The sequence below is a fragment of the Acipenser ruthenus genome, chromosome 24, assembly GCF_902713425.1.
Source record: "Acipenser ruthenus chromosome 24, fAciRut3.2 maternal haplotype, whole genome shotgun sequence".
NCBI classification, from domain to species: domain Eukaryota; kingdom Metazoa; phylum Chordata; class Actinopteri; order Acipenseriformes; family Acipenseridae; genus Acipenser; species Acipenser ruthenus.
This window is the reverse complement of record NC_081212.1, coordinates 19,524,325-19,550,997: the sequence shown is the minus strand read 5'-3', so window position 1 is coordinate 19,550,997 and position 26,673 is coordinate 19,524,325. Positions and strand designations below refer to the sequence as shown.

Genomic DNA, 26,673 nt, shown 5'->3' with positions numbered 1-26,673 from the left:
AGTCACCTGCAGAATTGATATACTGTAGTTAAAGGATGGTGGTATTTAGATCTTTCGTCGACCCCATGGCATTATCAGTGTAAAGTATATGGTTTGGTTTTTCTTATTTGCTATCCATTGTTTTTTATTAAACATTTGATTTCAGGGTTCTTTAGCTGATCGGAGTCAGTGGAGGGAACCCACAAGAACACCAGATGGACTGTGCTCTTTGTATGAGGCAGCGCTCTGTCTCTTTGAAGAGGTAAATCACACTTTTCATACAATGTTATGCACAAAAGACACACTACTCCACGTACACTAAAGTCTGACCGCAGCTAAACAAGAGATAATACACAATACACAAGTAAGATTCTGGGGGTGTGAGATGTTTTTATATAAAGTTATTGCTCTGCCTTTGCTGACCGTAAATCTGTACAAAAATATATAAAACACCAGAAAGCCAAGTGTTATTTAAAGCATCTTCCATTTAGATTTGAACAGCAATTGCCCGCTTTGTTTTTTTCAGATGATAAAGACCCAATGGACTGAGTTGTAGGTTTCAAAAAGATAAATGCATTTTTATGAGCTGTAAGTCTTATTGTCCTTTGTGTTGCAATGGAAAAACAGGTCTGCAGAATGGCATCAGACTACTCAAGAACCTGTGCCAGCCCAGACAGTATACAGACTGGAGATGCCCCCATGGTGTCTGAAACCTGTGAGGTGTACGTCTGGGGCAGCAACAGCAGCCATCAGCTGGTAGAGGGTACCCAAGAGAAAATTCTGCAGCCCAAACTGGCTTCAAGCTTTGCTGATGCTCAGACAGTAAGTCATTTCGGGGTATGCGTCATTTACCATGACCATGTACAGAAATCACAAAGTTTGTGCATACGTTTTTTTTTTTTTTTGTCCTGATTACTATCAGTTGATTAATTAATAGTCAGTTTAATCATGCATCACTTTTTAGGAAAGTTCAGAATAATGGGGTACCTAAACCTTAAAGGCTGTTAAATGTTTTAGGAGATGTATTGTGAAACAAAAAGCAAGATACAATGTACAGCTTCAGATAAATACACAAGCAGGAAAACCGGTCAGTGTGATAAATTTATGCTATCAATAATAAAACAGCACTGCTTTTACTCAGATATAATGGGCAACACAGTTTCACTTACAGGAAGAATGTAATTGGCTGTGGGATGTACTGTAATATCTACTAGATGGCCAAATGTAATGAGAAAAGTACAACTTTTCCAGTCCTTGTTTACAAGACAAGGTTTCTTAAACTCAAATGGCAGAACCATTAATAATAAATTGCTACTGGCATTAACATGATCTTTTTTTCTTTTTTGAGAGTGCTATCCATCGCAGCTGGCATCATATCAAGGCTGAAATGCTTTATAGTTTTTCAAAATGATTTAATGTTCTGTTCTAGTTAAGGTTTAAATGTCATGTAGCATTTTCAGTTAACAGTATATGTAAGACTAAATTATAAATACCCTGTCATTTATTTTACTAATTCAATGTACTGCTTTTTTTTTTAGATTGAGGCTGGGCAGTACTGTACATTTGTGATTTTTGCTGATGGGTCTGTGAGAGCCTGTGGGAAAGGAAGCTATGGGAGACTTGGCCTGGGAGACTCCAACAACCAGTCGACTTTGAAAAAACTGACATTTGAACCCCACAGAGCAATCAAAAAAGTCTCGTCCTCTAAAGGTTCAGATGGGCACACCCTCGCTTTTACAACTGAAGGAGAGGTGTTCAGCTGGGGCGACGGTGACTATGGGAAACTAGGACATGGAAACAGCTCGACACAGAAATACCCTAAACTCATCCAGGGCACTCTGCAAGGAAAGGTGTGTTGAAACAGGCCTTTTGGAGTGCTTAAATTACACGATTGCAAAACCACAGTGAAAACTCTGAATTTACATTATGCAAATGTTTGTGCCAGAGGAAGAATTGTTACCTATTGTCTTTAATGTGTTTGTATTTCATTTATTAGTTGCAAAGAACACATTATTCTAGTGTTTCTTAATGTGACTCACAGCTCTTGATTTATTACACACAGTTGTATTGATCCTTTGTAATGGCTAGCATATTAAAACTACCAAATCTCCTTTATTGAGAAGTCAGTGGTTTAAAAGGTGTTTTGTTCTCTGGTGTAGGTGGTTGTATGCGTGTCTGCTGGCTACAGACACAGTGCAGCTGTCACTGAAGACGGTGAGCTGTACACCTGGGGTGAAGGTGATTTTGGAAGATTAGGTAATACAGCTTTACTGATATACTGCTTTACAAATATATTGTTTATTATTGGGGGACCAATTATATAAATTATTGTTCCAATGTAACTCAGACAACATGGACTCATCTTTTCATCGTCTGCTTGTGTTTGGCATATTGCCATATTAATACGATTGGCTGTAGGACAAGGTCGTCTGAAAACAAATTGTATTCTGATTGGTCCCCACCATGGGGTCCAAACCTTATGATTGGCTGAACAGACTGTTTACTTGCCAAAAATAAAAAGTTTTGCTTATATCAAAAGTTTCTTCCTTAAATATGTTTTGTCGCTCGACTTGGTTTGGAAAAATAGTATCTCCTATTATTTAAACATTAAAATTGCTTTTGTTTGTTTTTTTGGGTAGGTCATGGTGACAGTAACAGCCGTAATATTCCAACTCTGGTGAAAGACATTAGCAATGTAGGTGAAGTGTCTTGTGGCAGTTCACATACTATAGCTTTATCTAAAGATGGGCGAACAGTTTGGTCCTTTGGAGGTGGAGACAATGGTAAGTAAAACGTAAGCTTTCAAATAGACCAAGGGTATGGTTTTCTTAGTTGATTTTAACAAAGTTTGACACAAATAGTTATTAGTTGTGTTCAAAAGAAAGCTGAGATGCACTTCAAAATTGCTGTTTCAGGCTTTTCTGTTCTGCGTAAATCTAACCTATAATTTGCTTTGGCTGCAAACCAGCCTCCCTGGTGCAATAGCAGCTTTAGTTTGTTTATAATGCTTTTCTTTCAACTTAGTTTCAAATGGAAAAGTTAAAAATGAAGGAAGGGGTTATTACTTTACTTCTGTGTGACATACAAGGACCCTACAGTATGAAACAAATGCCTGGTTCTTCCATACATCACTCCCTGTTGTAAAAGATTCAGCTCCCTTGACGACAGAGGAGTTTGCATTTTAAAAGTTGTTCTGTGGCATTTTGTAAGATGGGTTTATCATGAATAAACTATATTTAGGGCACATCTGATGTTTATAAACCTAAATATACAATTCAGAGGTCTGTTAGTATACAGTTTTCAGTTGCTAGATAAAGTTGCAGTTTAGGGGGGGGAAGTTGCTTCATGTTCAGCATCAGTACATTCTTGGTGCCAAACAACATGCATGAAGTATTTGTTAATGTGTCAAATTCAATGCCATCCTTTTGGAATACTATATATATAATATGTAATCCCTGATTTTTAAGTGCATGATTTATCCAGTTTATGCCTACAAATTAAGTAAATGAAGTGGATGGTTTTTCAGGATGCTTTCTGATATGTCATGTTTCTGTATTGCAGGGAAACTTGGACATGGTGATACTAACAGAGTATACAAACCAAAAGTTATTGAAGCCTTACAAGGAATGTTTATCCGGAAAGTTTGCGCTGGGAGCCAGTCTTCACTTGTCTTGACCTCAACTGGGCAGGTGTGAAGACGTTCTGTGTCACATTACAATCAAACCTGTTATTGAAATGCAATATAGCTTTGTCATTCTGGAAGTACACATGTATGTACAGTATTAAAAGATACCTCAATTCATTATCGTCCGTAATTGTCATTCACCTTTTGTAGTATTCACCTCTTTGCGTTCACATTAAAGACTCTTGAATATAAAAGTGCAATAAACTGTTAATCCTAATACCTTCTAACATGTCCTGAATCTGTGATTCACACTGAGTTTTGCTTGTCTGTGTTTAAGGTTTATGCATGGGGCTGTGGTGCCTGCCTCGGCTGTGGCTCTTCAGAAGCTACTGCTCTTAGACCCAAACTGATTGAAGAATTGGCAACAACCAGAGTAGTTGATATTTCAATTGGTGACAGTCACTGTTTGGCTTTATCACATGGTAAGATCTGTCTCCTTTCTTTTAATGCACAATAGGGTTTGGCAGATGATACACTACCATCTAAAATAGGACATGTATAAAGACTGTATATTTTATGTCTGACTAAACCAACTTTGTATCTGCTTACTGGTTCTACTAGTAGCCAGTTTCTGTAGCGTGCAGCTGGATTAAATCAACCAGCAAATTCCATCTTAAATCGAAGGGTTAAAAATAACCAAACACTAACAATAATTGTTTGACTGTAGTTGGTACCGTGCATTTTATTTAAATTTTTTTAATGTGATGCCACCCTTACAAATAATTAATTCAAAGAAAAAATATTTTATCAAGTGCATTTTGTCATTGTATTTTCTGTAAGTAGAAAAACAAACTGAAATAAATGTTCATGTATTTGTGCATTAGTCTGTATATGTTTTCTTTAAAGAAAAAGGGTTCAAACCCAAAATAACTGTAGATCCTACAGTCTGACTTTTAAATGTGTTTCCCCTATGAATGTACTGTACTTTGTGTATATAGATAATGAGGTTTACGCCTGGGGTAATAATTCAATGGGACAGTGTGGCCAGGGAAACTCGACTGGTCCCATAACTAAACCGAAGAAGGTGATTGGTTTGGATGGGGTGGCAATTCAGCAGATTTCTGCTGGAACATCACATAGTCTAGCCTGGACTGCATTACCTAGGGATAGGTATGTGCAAACATATTTTCAAAAAATCTTTGTTACCGCAATAAATGAAACATTAATATAGTTGATTTTTATTTCTACATTATTATTATTATTATTATTTGTTTATTTAGCAGACGCCTTTATCCAAGGCGACTTACAGAGACTAGGGTGTGTGAACTATGCATCAGCTGCAGAGTCACTTACAATTACATCTCACCCGAAAGACGGAGCACAAGGAGGTTAAGTGACTTGCTCAGGGTCACACAATGAGTCAGTGGTTGAGGTGGGATTTGAACCGGGGACCTTCTGGTTACAAGCCTGTTTCTTTAACCACTGGACCACACAGCCTCCTTTTATATGTTTTTGATATGACGTGGTAATAAAAATAAATTGGTTAAATTCATGAATTTAACCATTGTCAAAGAATTGAACTAGTTTATTTGTAATATCTATTTACATGTTACAATTGAGTGTTTTAAATGAGCACTCTGGTTAAGATTTTATTTTTATTTTTTTTGACTGTGTAATACTTTATGTAACCGAGTTACTGATGACATGTAATAAATGGCACAATAAATGCTGAGAAGTTATGCTGTGCCTTCTAATTTATTCTTTGCTATTCTCTTGTTTAATTTATAGGCAAGTTGTAGCTTGGCACAGACCTTACTGTGTTGACTTGGAGGAAAGCACATTCTCTCATTTGCGTTCCTTTCTTGAACGGTACTGCGACGGCATCAATAGTGACATTCCTCCTCTCCCTTTCCCCTCATCAAGGTAAAGCCTAATCTAACTAATGCACCCCCTTTTAGCTGTTAAGGTTCATACATTTCTGAGTAATAACCTGTCCTGCAGCTGCTGTGTATGAATCCTCTGGAGACTTGTGTTGCTCTTTTAAAGAACAACATCATCCTGTTTAATTAGAACTGAAACTGCAGAATCTAATATAGGTAGGTATTTATTACATTATGTTGTTTAGCTGAAAGGGAATATATTTCAAAATGAGTGGGTGTATACTTTTTTTCTGTTAAGTTGTAGTTTTATTTTTGTTTTCACAGTTTTAATTTAACAAATGTCTCTCTTTTTTATTTTAGGGAGCATCATAATTTCCTTAAGCTGTGTCTCCAATTGTTATCCAACCATCTAGCCCTGGCTCTGGCTGGTGGAGTGGCCACAAGCATTCTTGGTAGGCAGGCCAGGCCTCTAAGAACACTTCTGTTTAGACTGATGGATTCTTCTGTGCCTGATGAAATCCAGGAGGTGAGAATTCTCTAAACAAACGAATACCGTTACAGCCTTAAAAAGCATGACTTAGACCTCACTTCATGCTTATTCATAAATGCATGGATATTGCCCTTTTCTCAATGCATGTTTCCAACACAATGCGGTTATTTCATTAAATTACTTACAATTAAAAACATACGCAGTAAATGTAAAAGTGTGTTTGAATGTGTTGCACTATTTTGCATGATTAAAAAGTGAGCTGATGCTGTAACATCTGGAATACTTGTGTGTTGTTATGAGACTGTAAGCTTTAATTATTAGTAATAGTTGTAATTTTGTGTTGCTGTTACTGTAGGCTGTTATAGAAACCCTGTCAGTTGGAGCTACAATGTTGCTTCCTCCACTCCGAGAGAGGATGGAACTGCTGCATTCACTTTTGCCACAGGGACCTGACAGATGGGAGAGTCTATCAAAAGGACAGGTAAACTCTCGATTGTAAATCTGTCTTTTGCATTCATGGATTTAGCAATATTCATAGTTCTTTCATATAAAATGATATTAATCCCTTATTTATTCTAAGATCTTTGGTTCTGGTTCCCCTTTTTGGTGGTGGTGGTGGTGGGGGGGGGGGGCATGGTTTTGTGTTTTGATGGTGGTGATTTATTTTTTTTGTCCATTACTTTAGAGAATGCAGCTGGATATTATACTGACAAGCCTGCAAGACCACACCCATGTGGCGTCATTGTTAGGCTACAGCTCCCCTACTGATGCTCTTGAGGCATTGTCATCTGGTCTGGGCTTTGGAACACCATTGGACCCACCCTACAGCTCTCCAGACAGTCACCCTGACACCCATCTAGCTGAAATCCTTATGAAGACACTTTTGAGGAATTTAGGTTTTTATACGGTATGTAGTGTACTTTTTAAAATGATTCAATTCAGTGGAAAGACACTGCAAATTAGGAGGGGAGATTATTATAGTAGTCCAGATTTAATAATTAAATTGCACAGAACAAAACGGGTTAATAACTAGTAGTTTCTTGATATTGTAAATTATGAATCTCAGAACTTTCACCCTCCAATGAGGAAGCTCCAGGAGCCGGTGTATACCTCATGGTAGGTAGCCGTGGAACATTCAAATAAAATCTTTTGCTGTTTTTCTCCGACCTTATTGTCCTCTATAAACGGGGGTTCTGTCACATAAGAAAAGCTTACATCTGAATACTTCACTAGCCTTGAAATGTTTTTGCCTTTGTAAATTAGGATCAAGCTTTTGGAGAGCTGGAGAAGAACAGTGACAAGTTACTTCAGGGCACATCATCTTCAGAAAACAGTCAGCCTGCTCACCTCCATGAACTGCTGTGCTCCCTGCAAAAACAGCTCTTGGCTTATTGTCACATAAACAGTGTCACTGAGGTAGGTTTCACTGTAACTGCCCAAACTTTCTGCATTTGTATTTAGAGACACATTAAAAAACTGTGGTCCAGTGTGAGGTTAAAAAAAATAAAAGTCTACTAATTCATGTTTTACCAAATTATTCTTGACATTTTTCAGCCATTTAGTATGAAGGTTGTCTGTGGTAAGTTAGGTGTGTGTTTTGATGTTTCAGAATTCTAGCAGCGTGGCATTGTTACACAAACACCTTCAGCTCCTGCTACCACATGCTACAGACATCTTCTCCCGATCTGCAACCCTTCTAAAGGAAAGCTCCTGGAACGGCAGTGTCCGAGAGAAACTCAGAGGTATAACCCGTTCGGATAGCTCCTGGGATGTTTTGTTGCTGTGACAATCATGATGTGTAAATCCGGTTGTCCAAAATGGAAAGGCATATTTAATGTGCCAGTTAAAACGTAGTAGCTTGTCATTCAGCTGCGTGGTTTCACCCTAAAGATGATCGCGGTTTTGTAGAAATTGTCCAATTCATTGGTAATTACAAAACGTACACATGAATGCTAGAGATTTCAAAAGATGTTTTTTAATTATCTGGGGCTGAACGCCACACTGATGTTCTTAATCAAAAGTTAATAAAATCTGACATTCCACAAAGCCTGAAGTGTGAGGTTTTAATTGGCCAAAATGTGTATAGAGTATATCAATGACTGCAATATTTACATTGTGGATGTTATATACTGTTATTGAAGTCTATCTAATGTAATGGTTTCTGTTCTATAATTCTGCTGTTTGCATGCAAATAAATTAATCCTACTCTTCTATTTTAGTAAATGTATTTGTTTGTTTGAAAATGGTACTTTCCTTATAGGGGCCTGCTGAGTAGAAAGTTTCTCACTAGAAGAATCCTTTTTCATTAATGCTGTATGCTTTGATTGTATATCGAGATGAACCTGGTATACTCCATTTTTTGCTCTATTTTTTTGTATCAACAACAGCAAAAGTAATCCTTTAACTTTCACTCTTGCTCTGCATGTTAACAGTTTGTGCGTTCTCCTTTTGCAGATGTGATCTATGTGTCGGCAGCAGGCAGTATGCTGTGTCAGATCATTAACTCACTATTGTTGCTACCTGTATCGGTGGCACGGCCGTTACTGAGTTACCTTTTGGATCTGCTCCCACCTCTGGATCGCCTCAACAGACTTCTACCAGCTGCAACACTCCTGGAAGACCAGGAACTGCAGTGGCCCCTGCATGGTAAGTGCTGGCTAAGGAAAATGACAGCTGTGCAAATCCTTTGGCCAGGAATCCTGGGAAGACAATCATAAGGCTGAGCCCTTATTTTCATACAAAATGAATAAACTATTGAATAATAATAGGTTAACCTTTTTTGCTGCCCAGCTAAATGGAACTTCACTGTACATTATGCAGTGATAAAATATTGATTCATTTTTGGAAATGATCTAAAATTCAATGACTATATTGGATTAGAATATGTGATATGCAAGGGGTTTTTTAATATATGACATTTTTTAGTGGAGGATAATGACTATTTTTTTGGATCCAGCTGCAGACCACTTAGCTAATCTGATAAGTACATTTCCCCTGATACCCCTTAAATAGCTGGCCTTGGCTAGAAACTGACTGTAAATCTTTGCAGGTCTGCAACACATTTTGAATAATTTAAACGTGAAGAAAAGACCATTTTTCATTAGAATGGACATATCTCTTTGCAAATCACAGTTGATCTTTAACATTGTAGTGCAGATTTTGCTGTTGATTTTCTGAACAACATATGTTCTTTTAGAAAAGCATTCAGAATTATATTTCACAATAAACTACACTGCTGATTTATCGTTTCAGATGATAATGATTCATTTTTTTATAATTACACTTGGGTTTGTTCTCTGAAAGTTTTGTTTGGTTGTTGTTAGGGACTCTGGAGTTTGCAGACCCTGCTGGAGCTCCTCTTCCTCAGCCTGCCCAGTCCTGGGTGTGGCTGGTGGATCTGGAGAGGACTGGAGCTCTGCTGGTGGGACGCTGCCTGGGAGGCATGCTCCAGGGACCGGCCACCTCGCCTGAGGAGCAAGACACTGGCTACTGGCTGAAAACACTGCTGTTCAGTAATGGGTTGGAAATGGATATCCCACAGCTAGGTAAGCTGTTTATAAATGAAAGTCTTGTTTGCTTTCATTAACTGAAACATTTGTCGACCTGAGCAGTAGTTAATTCAGATTTTATGAATAACTGTTCAGGTTGTGTAAAACCTTTTAATTTTCTGTTCTTGTTTATTAGATAAATGTATAAGTTCCTTGTTGGAAGTGGCCCTTTCTGGAAATGAAGAGCAGAAGCCATTTGAATGCACACTTCCTTCTGAAATGGCAGTGCTGGTTGACCTGGCCTTGGGATCCAACAAAGAACCCACCAATAGTCTTTGGATCAATATGCAGGATTATGCCATCAGCAAAGGTAAAAAAAAAAAAAAAAAAGGCAAAATAGGAGTGTACCCTTAGAAGGCACAAGTGTGTATATATATATATATATATATATATATATATATATATATATTAAATGGTCTTGCATAATTAAAGTAATTCCAAGTTACTACATGTTTTATGCATATGCCATTGATATCTTTTGACAATAAAACAATAAACTTCAGTTTTTAATACTGCTTCAATTAGTATTCTAAAATGTATACCAGTAATACTATTAGTATTTACTGTAAATGTGAATTTAATCAGGTAGGAAAATATAGTTTTATAAAGTGATCATTGTTAATCCAGTTGTTAACTGATAAGCCCCTTTTCGTTTTGATATGTTAGTAAAAATCAAGTTCAACGAAAACCAAAAAAAAAAATGTTTTGTAAAACATTTTTTTAAAATGTATTTTATTTATATATCCCAGGTATTGCAAATTGAACACTCATGCTTGGAATGGTGAAGCTGCTAAATAATACTTTTAATACTTCCCTCCTGTTTTCAGACTGGGACAATGCGACTCTCAGCAGCGAATCACTTTTGGATACAGTTTCTAGATTTGTTCTTGCTGCTTTACTGAAGCATACAGGCCTATTGAACCAGGCATGTGGTGAGGGCAGGTAAAGTAGCAATTATCATTGAAGTCGGTGGGGTGGAGGGAGGGGTGGTCATAGATTTACTGTAATAAAAGGGAGTATAGCAAAATCAGACACTGTTTTAATAATATAACAATCCCCTGAACACATCCAGTTAATAATGCTCAATGCTCTGGTGTCCTATGTAGTTTTACGTTGCTTGCAAATACTTTACTTCGTTTTAGAAAAATGATTTAAAAAAAATTGATAAATAATAAAAGATTATTATTATTATTATTATTATTATTATTATTATTATTATTATTATTATTATTATTATATTGCATCCCAGATACCAGCCCGGTAAAACATTGGCAGAGGTGTATCGATGCGTCTATAAGGTCCGTAACCGCTTACTGGCTTGTAAGAACATGGAGCTCATTCAAACAAGGTCTTCTTCAAGGGAACGGCGGGTAAGTTTGAAAGAAAGTGTTTCAAATTTATTAAAAGATATCCAGTTTTATATGCAGTGATTTTCATGTAAGGATTTAAAACATCATATCCAGTTGTGATGAAACTTTGATAGAACCTAAAAAATCTGGAGATATAAAATGGGGCCTGTCTGTCTGTCTTTGTGTACGTACAAATGTATGTACGTGCTGTATCACATGCTGCTTTGTTTACTTGCTTATGATATATTGCTGAAGAGTTGACACTCATGCTGGAATTCTGCCTCTCTTAGATGTCTGAAAATCACGACTCGTTGGAGATTGATCCCCAGGAGCATTCCTTTACTCAGACCATTGATGAAGAGGCTGAGATGGAGGAGCATGCGGACAGAGAGCGGGAGGAAGGACATCAGGAGCAAGATGAGGAAGAAAGAGAGCATGATGTCATGACAGCGGGCAGTAAGTAAAGCAGAAGAACCGCTGTTCCCGTAGCAAAAAGATGCTTTTTGTCTGCAGCTCACAGTACAGTAGACAAAGGATGAGATGGACCATACCCACCATAAAATAAAACAAAAATTTAGTCTATGTGCTATTTGAGTTTTAATAGACTGAAACCTGAGTAAATTATTTGTTGTACTAAATATAAATTTATAAACTAGCTTAAAGGATCTAAAATCTTGGTCCTGGAACTTAAGAAAAAGCTGTTTATGCGGTTTTAAAGGAATATGTATTTTTAAAAAAAGAAAGCTGCTCTTGGTCAGATAATGATGCAAAGTGTTTTCTATTATCAGTAGCTGTGATGTTTGTGAAAATAGTACAGAAGAGTGCTAATCCAGAAGATGTGACGAAAATGTGGATTTCAAACCTTATTCTCTGAGCTCTAACTTATTATTATTATTATTATTATTATTATGATGATGATGATGTATTTAATTATTTATTTATTTATTTTAAAGAATATACATTAAAGTTGCTGCTGCTCTCTGCTGGCTTGCCTAATAATACATGTTTTTGTGTTGCATGTTACAGAAATCTTTCAATGTTTCCTATCAGCCCGAGAAGTAGCCCGCAGTCGAGACAGGGAGCGAATGAGTAGCAGCACTGCGATTGGGAATGGATCCGGACCCAGAGCTTCCGACGATGTTCCTTCTCAGTCTCAACAGGACAGGAGGGCTAGCACAAGCCTGCCGGAGGGACAGGACCTCTACACGGCAGCCTGTAACTCAGTCATTCACCGCTGCGCCCTGCTGATTCTAGGGGTCAGCCGAGTGCTAGAGGAGCTGCACAGGCAGCAGGAAGAGGGGCAGATACAGCAAGCCACAGCAGGCTCTCAGGAGGGAGTGGGTTTCATGACCAGGTAGATATATGTTCTTCCAAATGTTAGGGATTTTTATCAGGATTTATTTGTATTTTATTCCAAAATATGCATGCTAAGTGCAGTGAAGCAAAAATAATCTTTTTGACAACCCTGGCACATGGTACAAATATGAAATGTGCAAAGCGTTTAGTCCAATTAAAAATTACAAATGTCAATATAGGAATGAAAGATTTGGGTAAAGATAGTGACTTCTTATTTTATTGTAGGAGCGAGAGCTTGACTGCAGAGAGTCGCTGTGTTCAGACAAACCCAAATTACAGGCTGATGAAATCAAGAAGCGAGTCTGATCTCTCACAGCCCGAGTCTGATGAAGAGGGATCCGGTCTGGTGAGTAATTAGTTTGCTGTCCTTTGTGGTTTAAATAAAGAAACCCTCTTTTTTTGTAACGTGTTATGTGGTTGTAATTCTTCAGTGTGCATAATTTGATAAGTCATATTGTTCATTTTAAAGCACAAACAAGATTAGTCAAACTGTTTTTGAGGAAATGTAATACCAGCACTGGTTAGGATACAGTATTAAAGGCTTAATTTTTTTTTATTTATTTTTTTTTGACAGACATCCATTTAATAATGAGTAATGACCAGTAGTATTCTGTTACCCTGACACTGAATAGGCAAATGCAATGTAATAGGAGAATCACAATAATGATGGCTGCTTTACAAACGACTGCTTTTCTGTACCTGCAGTTTGAAAGCCTGGTTTAGAAACAAACAAACACAAATCTGGGTAGTGCAGGGATGTTTGCAATAAATAGGTTTCATCATTTAGCTGCTTTTATATAGATTTTTTTAAACTTGTGTTTTTCTATTTTTATAGAGTGGAAGAAGAAATGTTGATTTGGACTTGGCTTCCTCACATAAGAGAAGGGGTATGTTTCATGTCAAACGTCTTGCAGGAATAACGATCGCTTGGGTGACTTGCAGCATGTGTTTGAAGTGGTTTCTTTAAAGTTATGCTGGACGACCTTGCTGAGAGAAGTAATCAGCTTTCCCAAATTACTTTAGTTTAATACTAGTAACCTGATCTGATTCTTAGAATTCAATTCTTTAGTGTCAAGCAAAGACTGATTGATATAAAAGCTTGTGCAATTGCGTGATGGATTGACTTATCAGATGAAGGTTTTGTGTTGTTCAGAATCTGTTCAAATACAGTATCGTCTCAAGTGCTGTCTTCTGTGTGAAATGTCTTTATTTTGTCTTCTGATTCTTGTGCGTTAGTGCATTTACTCCTTTTGGGCCAGTTGAGCCCGAGAAAAAAGAAGAGCTTCAAGCAAGTACATGATGGCATGTTTAACCTTACTTTACTATAGCTTGCCCACATGTTTTACAGTCCATAAGTATGCATTACAGCTCCAACACTCCAAATTGAATCAGGATTAAATTGGTTTAGTAAATGGGCTCACATTTAAGCAAATACGTGGTTAAACGTTTACAATACCATCTGCCGATTTTTTAGAAGTTTATTTTTTATAGAGTAATTGTGCTCAATTCCCAATTTCAAAGAGTATTTAAAAGAAAATTACATCTTGAAGCGGTAGCCAGAGTAGCCTTTAAGTAGCTGCTTATTATAATGGGGGTTCGCTGTAGTTTATCACTACATCATAGGCATTTTTAATGTTCTTTCTGGTTAGACGGCACGTTAGCATGTCACTTCTTTGATCCATTTTTTAATTCTGTTTTGGATGAAACTACTGACAAGAATTGTGATCGCTTGGGTGATTTGCTGTGAATGTGTTATTTAGTTCAGTCTATTAATCAGCTTTCCTCGATTCCTTTTGGTTAGTAATTGTAATTGTAATTTGATCTGATTCTTAGATATTCTAAGTTTCTACAAGGATATACAGTACACTGATTATTTTGTGTCTACATTTTATTAGCCAATCATTAATTCCCAATCTTTTTTTAATTCACGCATCATCATTAAATAAAACTCACAAGCATCTTAAAAAATAGCTTGGCAGACAAAGTTCGCTGGACAAAAAATAATAATGTCTATAACTGAATCTTCTAAATATAAGACTTGTGATGCTATCTATAGACCAATAGTGAGAGTAACATTTAACCTTTCAAACAAATATTGTTGTGATAAATAATAATAATAATAATGTATGAGGGCATTTGGCGTTTCCATGCAGGAGGAAAGGGAAGTTCTGTGTTAGAACAGCTTTTTTCCTTTCTTTTTTTCCCAGCAGATTGTCAACTGATGCAGTTTTCAATTTTATTCCCAAATTGCATTCAAGTGCATTTGAAAACAAAAAAAAGATATATATATATATATGATATAATGCTATTTCATTTGTATGTATAAAAACAAATGTAGTATATAGAGAATAATGCGTGGGATAGTGTGTGATATTAGAATTTAATGCCCACCCAAGGGGTGGGGTGTTACATATATCCAAGCATCCCACCCCGAGGGTGAGCGTTACACTAACCCATGCAGTATTTTTTCTGGTGAGCGGTTTTTTTCCTGGCTGAGAAGCGGGTGATAGAAGACAGCAGCTGTGTGAGGTACGGTTGGAATTCCTCTCAGTTTGACGACATCTCGCGCTGGCCGGGGTCGCGCTCTGTTGCTGGTGTTAATGAGCGTGTGCTTCCTGTATCAACCGGCCTGTGTTGCGGGAAATATCAACTGGATGAGCCCATTGAAGAAAATTACTCGCCAGTTATTCCATACATTTTAGATATCAACTTTTATCAGATAAAATCAAGTTTTATTTTTTACTTTTTTGTTGCTTAATGTTGTTTAATATATATAATATATATTGTTTAACATAACTTGATATATATAATGGTAATTGTTTATTTAAAGGTTTTAAACCCTAACAGTAAACGTGGATACTGTGCAACTTACTCGGTTTGTTTCATTTGTGCTTCTAATTTTCCGAAAAGTATTGGGAGTATTGGGAAATGAGCATAAAAGTTACGTATTGCCTACTTTAAACTTATTCGAAAAACACAAACATGGTTAGATGCCACCTGAGTTAATAATCACTAGTACAGTTTGTATAAATTGTTTTTAAACTTTCCCTAAGAATCATTCTGCATTTTAACACTAAATGCGAGATTTCTTTTGACGTGCTGTTTGGCCTGTGCATAAGCTCACATCTTTAAAAAGCATTTTTATCTCTAGATGAATATAGTCATGTGGAATGCAATACCAAACCCCCCCATTATTCATTTTTTTGGTGGTTGTTGCTTCAGCAAGTTGCAAGCAATGTAATACTCAAGCTTTCAGTCTGCTTTCTGCTTCGAATTTTCGACCAGCAACATATTTCATTTTTGCATAAAGATTATGGAGGAAGAACTTTTATTATATTTCTTATGCATCCTGTTTTAAGCAAATTTAGTTTTATATTTTGTTAACCAGCTTTTTCTCCCCCTTTTTTTGCATGAAATCTGAATATCTTCAGAGTAGATAGCTAACACTTTTATAGAGGTTTCCTTATTCTTCTGCAGGACCTATACACAGTTCCCCAGAACCTCTGACTGACACATGGTCTAGACTGAAGCACAGCCGAGATCGCTTGTACAACTCCTCACATTCGTACAGAGAATCCGACTTTGATCTGACCAGATCCCTTGGAGTCCATGCCCTTATTGATAACATCGTCAGCTTTGTGAGTGGGGATGTGGGCAACACCCGTGCTTTCAAAGAGCCAGAGGAGAGCATGTCCACCTGTCCTCAGGGTACAATCATTGCAATGGAACAGCAGCAGAACAGGGCTGAGGTACATTATCCTGTCTTTTGCCTGCTTTAGCATTTGACAAATTCACTGCTCCAAACAATTATTCAAAGATATGGAAATTAAGCAGTGATTGACAACTATTTCAAGTATGCTTGTGGTTGGATTTGCTTGTGTTTAAATTAGATATGCTAATGTTAATAAAAAGCGTGTACTTGACTTGCCCTTTTTATGTTAGTACAATTTAAAATTATACATACAGGTAGAACATTAAGATGTGGATAACATCCTAGCAGGGGGAGCACTTAACATAATGACTTAATAAAATAGAAATATTTTAGATGTGTGTATATTTTTAAAAGCTCATGTATACATGTGTAACTGGATAATTGCCATGTACAGCTTCGCCTGGAGGCTCTGCACCAGATCCTGGTTCTACTGTCTGGAATGGAAGAGAAAGGCAGCCAGGCTGCAGGGGGTGTCCGGCAGGGGCCAGTGTTCCAGTCCTCCAGCTTGTTGACCTCTGTCAGACTGCAGTTCCTAGCAGGGTGCTTTGGCCTGGGAACAGTGGGAAATGGAGGAATAAAAGTGGAAAGTGTCCAGCTTCATCATTATCAGGTACTAGAAAATGTCAGACCTCTTTCGCCAGAAACAGTATAAAAAAACACTTTACATGTATCTTTCTGTGCAGTATTACAGTTTGGCTATTATTGGTAAAACATAAAAATAAAAACGCAGCCTTAGGCCTGGACCAGACCTAAATGGCTTTGTTGCACAAATAAGCTTTATGCCTCGATGCTCCTATATGATTGTTCCCATTTGAACCAGTTTTAAAATCTGACAGTTTTGTAGATTGGATGCAGACACTTAACTCAAATACCAAGCAAAATGTTTTATTCACCAGCGATTGCCTAAATTAAGGATTATGCTGGCAGTGATACTGGCATGGAGACAGTAACCCAGCTTGACAGGTTTTGTTAAACCATTATAAAATACATTATAAATTTGAGATGCATTTGAGATGTGTAAGAGTGTAAAGTATTGATTCTTCTGTTAAAGTAACCATTGATACACCGTGTTCCACATAGTTTCTATACAGTGTTTTTAGTGGAATTCATTGGAATATCTCCTTGTTGTTTCTTTTTAATCTAGGATGGCATCAGAGCTGCAAAGAGGAATATTCAGATGGACATCCAGACGGCAGTGCACAAGATTTACCAGCAATTGTCTGCCACCCTGGAGCGTGCCTTGCAATCCAACAAACATCACATTGGTAAGAATACTGAAATCCAGCATCAGTTTTAAAGGCTTGTGTATAAATGTTTAGGACCAGGACAATTTCTGGTTTACATTATTGCTTAAAAACAAAGGGTACGTTCAATTAACTTTTTTTCCCCTCTGGGAAGCCATATGTTGGAAAATGTGTTTAAAGCATTGAAAATCTGTTTCACATCTGCCCAAATACTTTTATTTTCCCAAATAAGTTGGTGTTAATGAACATTCTATAGGGCTAACAAATTACTTGCCATTGCTGCCTGCTGTGTTATATGTATTCCTGCTATATATTTTTTAAATAAAATTGTTTTTATATATGACCTTGGTCATAAATCAATGTTTCACACTGGGGTCTTCCCATGAATATCTTAAGTAATGCTTTTCATTTACATTAGGTTTGGCTTTCTAAGGTTTGTGTTTTTCTGCTGCTGATTCTTTGTCTGGCTGTATTTTTGTTTTTCAGAAGCTCAACAGCGCCTCCTGTTGGTGACCGTGTTTGCACTCAGTGTTCGTTATCAGCCAGTGGATGTGTCTCTGGCTGTTTCAAGTGGTTTGCTCAACGTCTTGTCACAGTTGTGCGGTACTGACACCATGTTAGGACAGCCACTGCAGCTGCTGCAGAAGCCTGGTGTGTCCCAGCTCAGCACGGCTCTCAAAGTAGCCAGCACCAGGCTACTTCAGATTCTAGCCATCACTACCGGGTCAATATCCATTTGTTATTCAAAGTCTTTCTTACTAAACATTTGTTTTGCATTTTAAATGGCAATTTGTATTTTGAAGGGCCCAATACTCTAAAAATGTATTCTAATGAGTAGATGTTAACCAAAATGTATTCCAAGGAGCCATGTAGATTTAACATTTCTGCTTTTTTTTAATTCTTGGGCTGAATTTTTAAAGCTTTTCAGCATTTCTTGAAGATTTCTTGACGTTACACTTCACTTGGCTTCTAGTGTTTTTGTCTCCTTCTACCAGAGACTCACTGTCATAGATACATTATTGCTCTTCAAGGTCTATGTTAATCTTGTACTAGTGTACCTTATCTAACACATGGTTAGGTAGTTGGAGGGTAGTGCTAATTGGGGTCTGTGAAACTAGCCGTAAGAGATTTAAAGTTAGTTTACAAAAAGTGAAATTAGGATGGCTACATGACGGGTGGAGATAGTCACTTTCAGATATCTTGTATGACAACATGCCAGTTTTATACTGCGCTATTTATTTATGTATCTGTATAAGTCAGTGGATTATTTCTGTATGTGATGCACTTATTCACATTAGAGCAACATTTTAAACATTTCATAATGAAATTAACCAATGTATCATGCTTTTTGAAACAGTATTAAAATACATTGCTGATTGTGTATCGGCCGGATTTGTTTAACATGTCTTGTCTTTCCTTATCCAGGACGTATGCTGATAAACTGAGTCCCAAGGTAGTGCAGTCTCTGCTGGACCTGCTGTGCAGCCAGCTGAAGAACCTGCTCTCCCAGGCTGGGGTGACACTGATGTCTTCCTGTAAGGAGGAGGAAGAGACAAAATCTGATGAGATCAGGGAAGCTGAAAAGAGAGATTTCCGAGGTGTGTGTCTGTCTGAGCATAACAGAGACCTAGCATCTTATATCCAATAAAAGTCATTGAATCCAACATCTGGCACTACAGTATGCTGAGATTGGGATTGTGCATCAGCTCATCAGCATTCTATCGGAGCCCATGGGGCAGGATCAGGCCTTCCTGCTTCGTTAGCTTTTGTTTTGATGGCCATTGAATAAAAAGCAGTTTTGATCATTTGCACTGGCCTCAACAAGTAATGAGTTACAGAAAACAGCTTGTAAACATGTCAATCCTTTCAGTTGTTGGAGGAATTAAGTTCTTATTTCCTCTTGTATTAGTTTAAAAAAATAAATAAAGCAATTGCAGGGTAACATGGATAAAGAAAAAACAAATACAACCAAACAGTACAAATATGTGGAGTTCATGTCAACAGCAAAACAGTACAAACAATAATAAATAAAACCGCTTTCTTTGTTTTTGCTTCTTGCAGCACTTGTACGCAAACAGCACACAGCTGAGTTGCATCTTGGAGATTTTCTTGTGTTTCTGCGGAGAGTCGTGTCCTCCAAAGCTATACAGTCTAAAATGGCTTCCCCAAAATGGACAGAGGTCCTGCTGAATATTGCTGCTCAAAAATGCTGTTCAGGTTTGTGAAGTAGAATTGATATGTACATGGATTAAGACCTCATCCCATTTTTTATTAAAACATTTGTGTTGCTGTCTTGCTGCTCTAAGTATACAGGACTCTGTATGCATACTGTTAATGTCCAATTTGTGAGCACTCTTAATTGGGTTAGAGTGGAGGCACTTCAGCTGCAATGTCCTCTTAAAATCACAGATTCTTATTATAGTATGTGTTGCCAAAAGGCTATTTATTTTTTAGCCCTGGTCACTACCTCAAGCTGACCTTTTCAAGAACGAAATAAACATATAATATTTAAGTGTTGAAGTAAAATATGTTTCTATATCATATTTAGGAGTCCCCCTGGTTGGAAACTTGCGAACAAGGCTGCTTGCTCTTCATGTACTGGAAGCTGTGCTGCCTGCTTGTGAAGCTACTGTCGAAGATGACCAAATGACACAGGTCTTTCATTTTTTTAATTATAATATCTTATAACTTTAAATTTAAACTACACCCTGACCAAAATATGTTTTTTTTCAATAATTCTTCACAGTTATTTTAAGTTTTTATCAACCAAACATGAACCACTGCACCATACATGTGTGCATTGATTTCCTCGATGCATAAACTGTAAACACATGCCTTGTTCATCCCAGTAGAGTTTATGGCAGCTGAGTGATGCCTGATACCTGCGGAGATAGTAAAGTTCCTGTACTAATATTGCACTTTTATTTGATTGTTTCTGTATTCCACTGTACAGTATGCCATGTGAATTTTGTATGATGGAGACCACACTTTCAAATGTGATACACCACTGTATTCTATGATTTACTCAGGCAAGATCAATAATACAAGCTTTATATTGTTTAACATTTGTTTATGATGTGAGTTATGTACTAAAACAATGCTATTAAAATACAGAATTTGGGGATTTATAATCTCAATATACACTTTACTGAATATCCCTTCTATCTCTGCACATATTGGTAATGTACAGTAGGGAGTTTTTGTTCAGTCCATTTTGTTTTGTATATGACAGGTTGTAGAGCGCCTATTCTCGCTCCTGTCTGACTGCATGTGGGAGGCACCAATTGCTCAGGCCAAGCACACAATCCAAGTAAAAGAAAAAGAACAAGAGATGAAACTACAGGTATGTCCAGCTTTTACGCTTCAGCTGTTACCGAGGAGCCCTTGTTTGCAGTAGTTCAGGTGGTATAAGTCTATTTGTCCATGATGCAGGGCGAGGTGGAGGAGGAGGATGAGAGCCTGCCAATCCAGGAAGTGTCCTATGACCCTGAGAAAGTTCAGTGCTGTGTGGTGGAGAATGGACAGGTGCTAACTCATGGCAGTGGAGGAAAAGGATATGGGCTAGCATCCACAGGAATCGCGTCAGGATGTTACCAGTGGAAGGTATGGCTTGCGTATTGTCGAATTGGGATTTCACAATTGTGCTAGTAGTAGAGTTTGAATTGATTTTATATACTGTGTGATGTCTAGTCAGACCTGATGCTAAATGTCTTGGGAGTCCCATCTAAATGCTTGGTTTAAATCCAAGTTAAATATAAAACCTGTATAGAATATACAGTGTGTCTGAAATTATTGGTGACGTTTATGATTTTTAAAAGTGTAGCTTTTATTTTTTCTTTGTGCTATCTTTAGACCTTAACCCGCAGTGCCTTTCTAGTTTGCTATCTTGATCCAGATTGATCACCATATACTGTATAGAGAATCTTTAGCTTTAGCATCTTTATTTGTTTTGACAGGGTGATCAATTACCTTGTCAATTAGGAAGATGGAGGATGAAAAGGAAGAATCTGATCATTTTTTTTCATATCTCTAACAGCAGACTTCTAACATAGGGATTTTATTGATTTTAAGTTCCTTTTCTAGTTTAGTCCAACCACTTTATATATAGTTAAAGCATCTACTTGATGAGTTCCAAGTAAAATGTATTTAAACATTAAATCGATCTAAAAAGAAATGGCATTAGTTTGATTTACTGTACATGCTGTTTCCATTTTCTTTTCAGTTTTACATTGTTAAAGAAAATCGTGGTAATGAAGGAACTTGTGTGGGAGTGTCTCGCTGGCCTGTTCACGACTTCAACCATCGTACTACATCAGACATGTGGCTGTACAGAGCTTATAGCGGTAATCTTTACCACAATGGAGAACAGACTCTGGCACTGTCCAGTTTCACTCAGGGGGATTACATCACCTGTGTCTTAGACATGGAAGCAAGGACAATGTCCTTTGGGAAGAATGGGGAGGTGAGTGTTGCATTTAGAATTATTTCTCAGCAAACAGGTTAATAATGTTTGTGTCCACAGTCAATGCATTGCATCCTCAAGCCAGATGGTTGATTTACACAGCTTTCCTTCCATCGGATCATTAGTCTATATCATGGGTGGCCAACCCTGGTCCTGGAGAGCCACAGTCCAGCAGGTTTTATAGGTAACCCTTAAATCATCAATTTCTGAACAATGCAAGTTGTTGATGAATTTAGCAAGTTCATTTGTTCAATTAAATCAGGAGTGGTCCAGGTGAGCTGCAGGATGTTCAGGTTTTTGTTCCAAATGATCTCTAAATTACTTAATTGAACAAATTACTACTTAACATGAAAAAAAATACTGCTTAACTAGTCAAAATGTAATTGTTCCAAGTTTTTTTTTAAATTAATGATTTAAGAGTTACCTATAAAACCTGATGGATTGTGGCTCTCTATGACCAGGGTTGGCCACCCCTGGTCTATATAATTAAAAGTTTCTATTGCTTCCTGATAACTTATCACTTGCTGAGCAGATCAGCACATGGACTTATTAGGTACCAGGAAGAAGAATTAAAAAGTGATAAGGTAGCTCACGCTTATCACTCCTTTTTATAGAGGCAGTCAAAAACAACCCTGTGCTATTCAGGTTATACATGTTACTTTTGTAGCAATACATAAGACAAGAGGAAAAAAGTACTCAATAGACCTATCTGTCCTACCTCTATCTTGGTGCTGTTTCTGTCTGAACATATAGCATTTTCCTTGCGGACATAACATCTGCCAAACAAATCAGTGAAAAGAAATGTAGCTATTGATCCACTGTAAAGGGCAATTTGGGAATATCGCCATTTATTTCAAGATATTTTATCAACTTCAGTTTACCAGGTACCAGTTGCAGAGTTCAGCAAATGTAAAATCATTTAAGTTATTTTATGGAAAAGCACATCACGTCTCTGTATGATTTAAGTCCTCCCGAGGAACTGTGATTATAATGTATTGCTATTAATAATTGTAGGAGCCTAAACTAGCCTTTGAAGATGTGGATGCAACGGAACTATACCCTTGTGTGATGTTCTACAGCAGTAACCCTGGTGAAAAGGTAAAAACTAACCATCCAAATACCCCCAACCTATAAGCGTTATGTAAAGCATTTAAATATGTCATTGTTTTATTTATGATGTACATTTTTACAGTACGTTCAATTGGTTAAATTTAGTTAAGTAACATGTAATCTAATTTAAAGTATTCTGTGATTCTCTGAACCAAAACTTGCATTCATTTTTTTGGTTGCTTTAATTCTAGTTCGTTTTTAACTTGTTCAAATACTGTGAATTTAGTTTAATAATATTTTTTTTATTAATGTTGCATCTGTGTCTTCAGGTTAAAATCTGTGACATGCAAATGCGGGGCACCCCAAGAGACCTGCTGCCTGGAGATCCTATCTGCAGCCCGGTTGCAACAGTTTTGGCAGAGGCCACCACCCAGCTTATTCGCATTCTCCACCGCACAGACAGATGGACCCACTGCATCAACAAGAACATGATGGAGCGGCTCCAGGAGATCAAAGCCTGCTTTAGGGAAGTCGGGCATAAACTGAAAAAGAGCCGCTCGGTGCAAAGCAGGGAGGAACGCGATGCAAGGGACGATTTCAGAGAAGAGGAGAAGGGCAAACATGGGAAGCATGGGCTGGCAGACCTCTCGGAGGCACAGCTGAAGACACTCTGCACCGAGGTCTGGCCTGTGCTGTCAGTAATTGGAGGGGCAGATGCCGGTCTCCGAGTTGGAGGGAGATGTGTTCACAAGCAAACGGGGCGGCACGCCACACTGCTAGGAGTAGTGAAAGAGGGAAGTACTTCTGCCAAGGTTCAGTGGGATGAGGCAGAGATTACAATCAGGTAGGCATAACTAGCTTAGAAAGTCAAACTTTAAGGCTCTTGTGAATAAAGGAAGAAACATGTGGGAGTGATTTGTGTTATACATAAATAGGTCAAATGGTGGTTTTAATACGGTGTACGGTGGATTGTTCTAATAGTCAACTACCAAGATGCTTGGTAGTTGACTATGTGGTGGACCCTAAAATTATGTATTTTATTATTCTTTAAAAGGCTTGAAAAGGGACATCATTTTTTAAGCAGATGGTGGATAATTTTGGTTAATGGATAGATTATTATTATTATTATTATTATTATTATTATTATTATTATGATTATTATGATATGTCTCTCCAATCAAATGATTTTTAAATGATTATTGTTGCTATATTACAGACTAACAGTGCTTTTTTTATAGAGCGTATTGCATTAAAAGTGCATGTTATCTACATCTTTTTGTGCTCATGGTGTCCATGAACTTCTGCATGTCAACTATTTCTTTCCTCCTTCCTTCACTTTTCCCCTCACCTATTTTAAGTTTTAGTCCATGTCTTGCATTGTCTTCTGTATCCTTCCTTTTGTCTTTTCCCTCACTTTGTTTCCTGTGTCATTCTGATCCGTATTAAAGCTTCCCAACTTTTTGGTCGCCTAGTGACACTCCCCTGTACAACCTGGAGCCCTGCGAGCCGCTGCCCTTTGACATTTCCAGATTCCGTGGGTTGACGGCATCTCTGCTGCTGGATCTCACCTACCTGACTGGCATCCACGAAGATGCAGCAAAGCTAAGTGCCCGCCGGCATGAGAAAAAACACCGACATGATTCAGAAGAGAAGGGAGACCATGAGCAAAAAGCAGAGGGGGACCTCCCAAAAGAAACCATGGATCTGCGGGTCTCCCAGAGTTTGGATGAGGTCAAAGCTCACATGAGCACCAACTCAAAGTCAGAAAGCGAAATAGCCTCATTTTCCTTGGAACCTCAGATTTTAGACTCCCAACACCATCAAGCCGAAGGAAAGAGGAAAGCCCACGAACACGCGATGAGAACTCATGATTTGGTGCAATCAGAAATCCGAGCGGTTCAGCTCTCCTACCTCTATCTTGGTGCTATGAAATCACTAAGTGCTCTTCTCAGCTGCAGCAAGTATGCTGAACTGTTACTTATACCCAAGGTGCTGCCAGAGAATGGACACAACTCGGACTGTGCTAGCTCTCCTGTAATCCAAGAGGAGGTGGAAATGAAAGCTGCCCTGCAGTTCTTGATGCGGCACATGGTGAAGCGTGCCGTCATGCGGTCCCCCATCAAACGAGCCCTAGGGCTTGCAGACCTGGAACGTGCTCAAGCCATGGTTTACAAGCTGGTGGTTAACAGTCTGCTGGAAGAACAGTTTGGAGGCAAAATCAAGCAAGGTACGCTGTAACAGTTATTTTTCTCAAAGGAAAATAGAGCAGTACCTAATAATTACTGGCATAGAATTACTTAATGTGTGCACTGAAATGAAATTCCAGTTATTTTAGGTTCTCCAAATTTGCTCTATAAAACAAGAAATCACTATATAAAATGCAAGACATGATATGCACTAAATAAACGTAACATTTTGAAACTGAAAGAAGAGTAGATGATAGAAGAGATTTAGGGATGTGTCAGTCTGTATTTACTTAAATGTTTTAATATATTATGTTCATATCAAACACATTTAAAATTGCCATGATTTAACGTGTTTTTAACTTTTTCATTGATCTACCATTACACCTTTTGAATTGAAGTGACTCCATTGTTCCTTGTAGAAGTGGATCCTGAGTCGGAGGAACCCGATGGTGCCCAGCAGGCACAGACTCCAGTCACCACCAGTCCTTCTGCTTCCAGCACCACTTCCTTCATGAGCAGCTCCCTAGAAGATACCACCACTGCCACCACCCCAGTGACAGACACTGAGACCGTGCCAGCTTCTGAGTCTCCTGGCGTCATGCCACTCAGTCTGCTAAGGTAAGGCTGCTGGATTCATACTCCGCAATTTATTCATGAAGAGTTTGAACTGCAAGAATACTATAGTCATTTTAAAAAGAATGTAAGGTACAAGTGCAAATCTATTGTATTTCAATTTTTTTTTCAATTATTTCTAAAACAGACGTGTATGCTTGATGGTGAAAACTGGTTTGGACTTTGTTTTGTGCAAGCTATTTAGAGTACCAGAATTTGGGGATATATATGGAGGAAACTGGCCTGAGTTACCCTTGGTCATTTTTGGTGATCTACTTTTTTATGATTCTGATATGTTGTTTTTTTAGGCAAATGTTTTCTAGTTACCCAACTACTACAGTGATACCCACACGCCGTGCGCAAACCCCTCCTGTCTCCTCCCTGCCAACATCCCCATCAGACGAAATAGGACGGAGGCAAAGCTTGACTTCCCCAGACTCCCAGCCAGCTAGGACTTCCAACCGCACTGGTAAAACACCATTTGCGAGTGACACGTCGCTAGGACCAGTTGTCTGTTTGTCTGTTTATTTTTTTTCTCCCAGTACTTCATTACAAAAAAAAAAAAAAAGTGGCCAGAATTAACATTTCAATTACTATAGAGTGAAATCTTTCTATTCTGACCAAGGGTAAAATTATATTTCATAGAGACTAGGCCCTGATAAAGGGAGCTTTTCAGTTCATTTTCTGAACATTTTACAGTTCATGTGAATGAAGTGTAAAAGACAACACAGATTCTTATACTACTGTTCTGTATTCCTATTATTAGCCTTGTCAGATCCTAGCAGCAGATTGTCAACTTCTCCTCCTCCACCTGCCATTGCCGTTCCTCTCTTAGAAATGGGATTCTCTCTTAGGCAGATAACAAAAGCCTTGGAAGCTACTGGTAAGGAACTTCTTTGTCGCTTCTTTGAACAGCAGTTTTCATACTTTTTTAGAATGTTTGTAGATGCCCAAAGTTGTTTTATGATTCAGCTTTCATGATTTATTAATGCTGAAATGTAACCCCTTGCAGCAACATTACAGTCATATAAATCATATAACGTTTACAAGATAAATTACCACAGTGTGGGCTCAACCACAACACTAAATATTGTTTTGAACGGTTTCTGATTAGGTGATTTGGATTTAATATTGAACATAGTGAATGTGTTTTCAGGGCTGTTGATGTCCTATAAGAAAA

At 37.9% G+C, this 26,673-nt stretch overlaps 1 protein-coding gene across 13 annotated transcripts in view; it reads left to right on the top strand.

Annotated features, from left to right (window-relative positions):
- The window catches only part of LOC131700562 (probable E3 ubiquitin-protein ligase HERC1), a 57,425-nt gene that overhangs the window by 9,938 nt on the left and 20,814 nt on the right, over positions 1 to 26,673 (top strand). For 8 of the 13 annotated variants that reach the window (XM_058998580.1, XM_058998577.1, XM_058998582.1 and 5 more), the window contains 39 exons: positions 146 to 241; positions 607 to 801; positions 1,518 to 1,829; positions 2,139 to 2,235; positions 2,619 to 2,762; positions 3,541 to 3,668; positions 3,942 to 4,086; positions 4,603 to 4,774; positions 5,393 to 5,527; positions 5,845 to 6,010; positions 6,330 to 6,455; positions 6,660 to 6,881; positions 7,238 to 7,390; positions 7,584 to 7,716; positions 8,429 to 8,620; positions 9,298 to 9,519; positions 9,659 to 9,832; positions 10,350 to 10,464; positions 10,772 to 10,892; positions 11,162 to 11,327; positions 11,898 to 12,225; positions 12,453 to 12,573; positions 13,063 to 13,114; positions 15,705 to 15,976; positions 16,334 to 16,549; positions 17,084 to 17,204; positions 17,670 to 17,907; positions 18,609 to 18,781; positions 19,245 to 19,400; positions 19,732 to 19,838; positions 20,416 to 20,526; positions 20,616 to 20,786; positions 21,406 to 21,645; positions 22,660 to 22,743; positions 23,025 to 23,539; positions 24,144 to 24,922; positions 25,280 to 25,499; positions 25,802 to 25,962; positions 26,260 to 26,376. In XM_058998580.1, coding sequence (XP_058854563.1) covers positions 146 to 241; positions 607 to 801; positions 1,518 to 1,829; positions 2,139 to 2,235; positions 2,619 to 2,762; positions 3,541 to 3,668; positions 3,942 to 4,086; positions 4,603 to 4,774; positions 5,393 to 5,527; positions 5,845 to 6,010; positions 6,330 to 6,455; positions 6,660 to 6,881; positions 7,238 to 7,390; positions 7,584 to 7,716; positions 8,429 to 8,620; positions 9,298 to 9,519; positions 9,659 to 9,832; positions 10,350 to 10,464; positions 10,772 to 10,892; positions 11,162 to 11,327; positions 11,898 to 12,225; positions 12,453 to 12,573; positions 13,063 to 13,114; positions 15,705 to 15,976; positions 16,334 to 16,549; positions 17,084 to 17,204; positions 17,670 to 17,907; positions 18,609 to 18,781; positions 19,245 to 19,400; positions 19,732 to 19,838; positions 20,416 to 20,526; positions 20,616 to 20,786; positions 21,406 to 21,645; positions 22,660 to 22,743; positions 23,025 to 23,539; positions 24,144 to 24,922; positions 25,280 to 25,499; positions 25,802 to 25,962; positions 26,260 to 26,376 — 7,396 coding nt within the window. The remainder of the gene's footprint in view (positions 1 to 145; positions 242 to 606; positions 802 to 1,517; positions 1,830 to 2,138; positions 2,236 to 2,618; positions 2,763 to 3,540; positions 3,669 to 3,941; positions 4,087 to 4,602; positions 4,775 to 5,392; positions 5,528 to 5,844; positions 6,011 to 6,329; positions 6,456 to 6,659; positions 6,882 to 7,237; positions 7,391 to 7,583; positions 7,717 to 8,428; positions 8,621 to 9,297; positions 9,520 to 9,658; positions 9,833 to 10,349; positions 10,465 to 10,771; positions 10,893 to 11,161; positions 11,328 to 11,897; positions 12,226 to 12,452; positions 12,574 to 13,062; positions 13,115 to 15,704; positions 15,977 to 16,333; positions 16,550 to 17,083; positions 17,205 to 17,669; positions 17,908 to 18,608; positions 18,782 to 19,244; positions 19,401 to 19,731; positions 19,839 to 20,415; positions 20,527 to 20,615; positions 20,787 to 21,405; positions 21,646 to 22,659; positions 22,744 to 23,024; positions 23,540 to 24,143; positions 24,923 to 25,279; positions 25,500 to 25,801; positions 25,963 to 26,259; positions 26,377 to 26,673) is intronic. The other 5 variants (XM_058998589.1, XM_058998585.1, XM_058998583.1 and 2 more) reach the window with 3 other exon arrangements.